The sequence below is a fragment of the Kryptolebias marmoratus genome, linkage group LG1 (assembly GCF_001649575.2).
Source record: "Kryptolebias marmoratus isolate JLee-2015 linkage group LG1, ASM164957v2, whole genome shotgun sequence".
In the NCBI taxonomy this organism is placed as follows: Eukaryota; Metazoa; Chordata; class Actinopteri; order Cyprinodontiformes; family Rivulidae; genus Kryptolebias; species Kryptolebias marmoratus.
Genome location: NC_051430.1, coordinates 33742287 through 33749232, shown reverse-complemented (window position 1 = coordinate 33749232; position 6946 = coordinate 33742287). Strand labels below are relative to the sequence as shown.

At 41.4% G+C, this 6946-nt stretch overlaps 1 protein-coding gene across 4 annotated transcripts in view; it reads left to right on the top strand.

Annotated features, from left to right (window-relative positions):
• Positions 1-6946, top strand: part of LOC108241900 (protein bicaudal D homolog 1) — a 20693-nt gene that overhangs the window by 8965 nt on the left and 4782 nt on the right. For all 4 annotated transcript variants that reach the window (XM_025008074.2, XM_017426382.3, XM_017426381.3 and 1 more), the window contains exons 5-9: positions 390-564; positions 1396-1914; positions 3012-3190; positions 5333-5723; positions 5976-6170. In XM_025008074.2, the coding sequence (XP_024863842.1) occupies positions 390-564; positions 1396-1914; positions 3012-3190; positions 5333-5723; positions 5976-6170 (1459 nt within the window). The remainder of the gene's footprint in view (positions 1-389; positions 565-1395; positions 1915-3011; positions 3191-5332; positions 5724-5975; positions 6171-6946) is intronic.

Genomic DNA, 6946 nt, shown 5'->3' with positions numbered 1-6946 from the left:
AACTGAATGTATGCAAAGTGACAACACTAATACATTCGTCGTAGCCTACGTTATGAAATATTTACATGAATCATTGATACAATTATGATAGAAACGATAGAAGAAAATATATCACGATAGACACTTTTCTATCGTCCCCACGATATGGATTTTTTCATCGCCCAGTACTAGTGGGCAGTAATGTTTTTGCCTGTTGTTTGTGTGTCTATTAGCAAAATATCTCATGAACCACTAGATTGGTTTTAATGAAACTCTCAGGAAGTGAATATTGGATGTGGATGTCCCACTGATGGCTGTAAAGTGATTATTCTAATATTCTTTACTCTTCATGTTGGAAGCAAAGGATGATAAAAGAATCTCATCATACTGTGTTTTATTTTACCTGCCAGGTGCAATGGCCACCAGCAGTATGAGACAGTGGAAGGGGTGGCTGTGGGGTTGGTTCCCAGGCCTCACGGAGAGTGTGTCAGACTGGGTCAGACGGCGCAGGGCGGAGCTACAGTCGACCTCTTCAGTGAGATAAACATGACAGAGATTCAGAAGCTCAAACAGCAACTGGTGACGGTGAGTTTAACCTTCTGATCAAGATTTACCAAACGTTTTTTAGTGTCATTTTATAATTACTGATCCACCAAATCTAAATATATTCTGTTGAATTGTTATCCCCTGTCTGTGTCAGTGTGTGCCAATGTTTGTCAAAAAACTCATTGTGCAAGAACTCTGCCTAAAGCTTTGGCATTAACTGCCAAAGTAAACACGTTTTGTTTGCTAGCTAAATATTTCCAAATTTTACCTTTATATTATTAAAACTGACTGAGTTATTAATAGTGATGTTTTGCTAACAGTCAGACCAGTGTTGCCAGCTTAACGACTTTGTTGCTGTATTTAACAAGTTTTCAGACCCCTCTACTGACAAATGACAAATCTAGTGACTTTTTCTGGTGTTATCGGAGACTTTTTGGAGACCGACAAGAAAGCTAGTATCATTGTTTCCAATGACCAGTGGGTGCTGCTGTCGGCCCTGTGGGAGGTGGCTTACAGGGAAACATCTCAAATAAATCGCTGCATTAAATAACTTTGAGTGTCTCTTTTGGGTCACTTTTGTCTGGATGATGATTGGAATTGTGACAGAGAGTTTATTTGTACTTCTAAACATATTTTACTAATTTTTTTTTTTCTCTGCCACAAGATTAATTTTTCTCTAGCCAACTGTACAAATTTAGGAAATGACATCATTTAGCGACTTTTAGGACAGCCAATAGTTACTTTCCGTAGAAGAGTTGGTAACACTGAGTCAGACAAACAAGCACACACAGGTAAACATGAAATATAAAACACAATATCATCCAGTCGTAGTTCTGTAGCTTTCATTGCTCCTGCTGCTTTCCTCTTCAGGTTGAATGTGAGAAAGTAGCTCTGATCACAAGCCTGCAGGAGTCCCAGACTCAACTGCAACACACACAAGGAGCCTTGACGGAGCAGCACGAGAAGGCCCGTCGGCTCAACCAGAAAGTAACAGCTCTCCGTTGCTTACACCTGAAGGGGAACCGGGAGGCCCACGATACTCCAGCTAACACTGAAACCCTGATGGAGCTGGACAGGGAGGAGGAAGAGGAGGAGGAGGAGGAGGAGGAGGCCAAAGACATAGCAGAAAGTGAAGAGAAGAGTGAGGCATTTAGTAAAAGTCAAGTCTTTTCTTATCAGACTCCTGGTCTGGAGATCCTGCAGTGTAAGTATCGTGTGGCTGTGACAGAGGTGGTGGAGCTGAAGGCGGAGCTAAAGGCCCTCAGAGAGAAGCTGGCTCAGCGGGACGAGGGAACACCTGAGGAGAAACCAGGTCGATCCACTCAGCTCCAGAAGGTGGAGAGGCAGGTCATCTGCTTGGAGAAGATCTGCCAAGAGGGACAAGAGAAGGTAATAGTGTAGTTATGTCTGTCTGCTACAGCAGCAGGATTTTTTATTTGAACATCCGGCCATCCATTTTCTTTACCCGCTTCTCCATTCCGGTTCGCGGGGAGCTGGTGCCTAACCCCAGCAGTCACTGTGCGAGAGGACAGATTGCAAACGAGACAAACTCACACCTCGGGACAATCTTAGAGTGATCAATTAACCTTACATGCATGTTTTTGGTCTGTGGGAGGAAACCGGAGAAACCGGAGTAAACCCACGTGCGCACAGGGAGAACATGCAAACTCAAATCACGTTCATAAATAATAATAAACGTCTAATTGATCATGTTTTTTTCCACAAGGCTTAGGCAAGCATGTAAACAATCTGTGAATAACTGATTAGAGGTCCACAGCTTTATACATGTGTCCCCAAAAAAAATCAAGATTTACTCAGGTTAGAATCAACTTCAGAGAGAACAGTTGGTAAAATGAAAAAGGCGTACTTCTTCATGCTACACCTTGCACAAGCTTTCAGATTTATTTTCATTTAATTGTAGGCATCCAGTTTTTAATAGTCTAAATAACTATGCAAGATCTATAGCTTAGACATCTCTTGTGGCTCAGAGGAGATATACAATTTAATGCACAGACAGGTAAGAAGAAAACAACCCTGATACACCTACCCAGTTTTCCAGCCTGTCAAGCAAAATGTGATGATCAATAGTATCAAAAGCTGCAGTCAAGTCCAACATGAGCAGAACAGAGGAATCTTCAATCAAAATGTCACTGGAGACTCTTAGAATAGCTGTTTCAGTAGAATTTGACTGACTGAAAACAATCAAACATGCTGCTTTTATCCAGAACAGCCGTAACCTGTTCAGCCACAAAATCTCGACAATAAATGGTAATTTAAAGAATGGTCTATAGCACCTAAAAGTCTGAAAAACAATGAAAAAAAGATCTTTCCTTTGGCCTGAATGAAGACTTCTACCCTTTTCTCCATACTCTGTTCTCTATGACTGATGTCATGGATGATAAGGTGCAAACTAGTGACAACAATCTGCTCATCTCTTCAGTAATGATGAGACTATCCTTGTAAAACTTCCTTTCCATTTCCCGCAGATTTCTACCTTGGAGTTGGAACTGCAGGCAGCTCAGTCGACAGCCAGAGAGAGTCAGGGGGCTTTGAATGCAGCTCAGGATGAGCTGGTGACCCTGAGTGAGGAGCTTGCACAGCTCTATCATCATGTCTGTTTGTGCAATAATGAGACACCCAACCGTGTCATGCTGGATTACTACAGGTGGGTCTATTTTCCTGAAAAGGTCATAGAAAAAGCCAGACTGTGCAGCTATTTCCTGACCTCACAGGAAGCTCGACGGCTCTATTATAGTTTCATTTAAATCATTATTAAAATTATTTACTGGATTAAAGTCTTGAAGCTCAAATAAAAAACTGCTTTATGTTATTTTTGATTTGTAGCCTCTGAGTTAATTTGCCAGCAGTGAAGTCCAGTTTCATCCATTCATTTTCCTTACCTGCTTTTTCGTGCACAGTTGCAGTGGAGCTGGTGCATATCTCCAGCAGTCCTTGTGCACGATGAGGGGGACATCCTGGACGGGTTGCAAGTCTAGTCTAGCTGATCAAATTATATTTTTTTATGCACAGTGGTTGGTTTATATGTAAGGTTTAAAGTTAAACAGCAAGTGCAAACATAGATGATCCTGTAGACAAGTTATTAAAAAAATTATATCAACACAATGTAACTTGTGCCCTGTATTGATAATTTGTCATATGGCACATAAAATAACATTAAAATTATATTGTATATTAAATAATATTTTACCCATTTCTTAGTTACAGTATCTTATTAGTGGTTTGTGACAAGTGTGGCAGCAAAGGTCAAAGGAAAGGTTTACAAGACAGTGGTGAGAGCAGCCATGTTGTATGGTTTGGAGACAGTGGGATGGACAAAAAGACAGGAGACAGAACTGGAAGTGGCAGAGCTGAAGATGTTGAGGTTCTCCTTGGGAGGGACAAGGATGGACAGGATTAGGAATGAGGTCATCAGAGGGACAGCACAGGTTGAAGGACTGGGACATAAAGTTAGAGGCCAGACTGAGATGGTTTGGACAGTGCAGAGGAGGGACAGTGGGTATATTGGTAGAAGGATCTTGGACATGCAGCTACCAGGAAAAAGACAAAGAGGAGACAAATGGATGCAGTTAGAGAGGACATGGAGGTAGTTGGGGTGAGGACAGAGGACCCAGAAGACAGAGTTAGATGGAGGAGGATGATTCACTGTGACAAAGCAATCAAAGTACCCTTTTTCTTTGTGCAGACGATTCCTTTGTTTATGTCGAGATCGGCCATCTTTTTTATTTTTTAACTCTTCTTGGCTGGGTTCCAATTATGTCTTTATCAGGAGTTTTCTCAACTGTCCACTCTATCTATCTATCTATCTATCTATCTATCTATCTATCTATCTATCTATCTATCTATCTATCTATCTATCTATCTATCTATCTATCTATCTATCTATCTATCTATCTGTCTGTCTGTCTGTCTGTCTGTCTGTCTGTCTGTCTGTCTGTCTGTCTGTCTGTCTGTCTGTCTGTCTGTCTGTCTATCTATCTACAGATCTTTATTGATGCCTTGGGAAGACTCCTTGAAAATTAAAATTCACAGGTGATAAAAAAGGAACACTAGCAGCACACAGAGTCAGAAGTAACAGTTAGCAAATATAAAAATGCTAAATAGTATGATATACATATATAATATAAATAATATTGTATAACCTGTCAGGGTGGTGGTGGTCCTCTGTCCTTCCCCCGGTGGGGAGTTGTACAGTCTGATGGCATGAGGGACAAAAAGGCTTTTTATTCTGTTAGTCCTGCAGTTGGAAAAGGAGTAGTCTGTCACTGAACACACTCCTCTGGTTGTACAGAGGGAGAGTGGCTTCTAACCAAAGGTTTGGAGTCATTGTGGTACATCAAATGTGCTTTTGTGTCAGGTTCATGCACGATTACTCCTTAGACCAGTGTTTTAGGTGCTCTCCAGAGTTTACAGGGAGACACTTGGTCTGACACTTTGATTAAACTTTGTTTTGCATCTAACAAAGTCAACAGTAAACTGACTCTTCACCAATAAATATTCTTCACATCAACATGCTTTGTTGTTACAAGATGATCAGCGTGAGTAGTCATAAAGTTGTGGCTCATTGTGCATGTTTCTTGATCATACCCCCAACAATCCAAAAACAAACTTTCAGTCCTAAGTTAAAGGATGCCTGACAGATGGCGGAATAGGTGGAGATTAAAATATTTCCCTCAAGATCAGTAAAGTATCTAGACTATCTGTCCTTGTGTGTTCTGGACTTTACCAGAAGAATAGAAAAAGGAAAGCTCAGGGAGATTTTGATTTAAATTTTTATCTTTTCTTCTAGACAAGGCAGAGGGCTTAGGGGCCTCAGTGCCAGTCTCAAAGCCATGTCGTCAGACAACAGCAAAGTTCTCCTTACACCGCGCCTATCCAGGCGGCTGGCTGCAGTCACTTCAACGACCTCCACTCCTGGGGAGTCACGGAGCCCCTCTGCGTCTCCATCCAAAGAATCTCTGCCTCAGGAGGGCAGAAGAGATGAAAAGGAGGTGGACAGGGAGGGCCTTCAGGCAATATGTGAGCAAAGTGTGCCCCCATGCACACCCCCTACCTGTTCCCCCAGCATCAGTGCCTCGTCATCTTCATCATCTTCATCGTCACCGGCCCTGGAGCCTCTGGGTGAGCTGCGCAAGGAGCCCATGAATATCTACAACCTCAATGCCATCATTAGAGACCAGGTAGAATCCACCAGTCATGTTGGGACGGGGTCAGTGGAACATCCTCTGCTGTCTACTTACCCAAACCCTCGAACCACTAATCCCCTAACCTTAACCCTACTCAGTTTCAGTTGCTACTCTTTAATAAACAACCTAAACAACTAGTTTTGTTTTTCTGCCCTTCCAATTGTTTTATATCTTCATTTCCCTGTTCTTTTTTTCTTAGTCCCGTTTGTATGATGTAACCTCTTATTCTCCCCTCATGTCTTTTAGGTGAAGCACCTCCAACGGGCAGTAGACAGGTCCTTACAGCTCTCCAGACAGAGGGCTGCAGCCAGGGAATTGGCCCCTCTTTTGGACAAGGATAAAGAGAGCTGCATGGAAGAGATCTTAAAGCTCAAGTCTTTACTCAGCACCAAGAGAGAGCAAATCGCTACCCTTAGACTGGTCCTCAAGGCCAACAAACAGGTGAGAAGATAGACATGCATTTGTCATGAGTAGAGGTAGGTAGGTAGGTAGGTAGGTACATTTATTTATGTAGCACTTTTCAGCACGAGGCGACTCAAAGTGCTTTACAACACAAGAACAAAATTACAGACAGAGTTACAGAACATGATAATGAACAAAATTACAGACAGAGTTACAGAACATGACAAGATAACTAAGCTAAAACATGACAATGCTAACAAAGGTACAGGATAACTATACTAAAACATGATATTACTANGAAGTCAGAGCTAATCTAAATTATCCAGCAGCCTGATGGATCAGGTTTTTTTCACTGCTGCCTGTGATATGTTAAGTGACATAATGATAAATGTGGAACATAGACACAACGCAGTATATAGGCATGTTACAATACATATACACCTAACAAATCACCTAACATATACACAGCATGCTACATACACGCCTTACACAGACACATAAACATATTTTTGGCACTAATGGAACCCCATAGAAATGGGCGTCTATAATTTCAAGTTTTTAAAAAAGAATCTTAATGGGCAAACAGGAAAGGATTTCACCTGGATTTCAAAATTAAGATATTGCATACTTTTCAAAATAAGAGTCTGGCTCTTTATCTCAGCTGAGATTATGACAAAAATATGTATCTTAAATTATCATTAGACCTTAAATAAGAAAGTATGTTTGAGTTTCAGGATGTAGCTGCAGACTTTAAAATGTCAGAGAATATTACAGCGATAAAGAAGACAGATTTTTTGTAACGGGGGGGGGGGGGG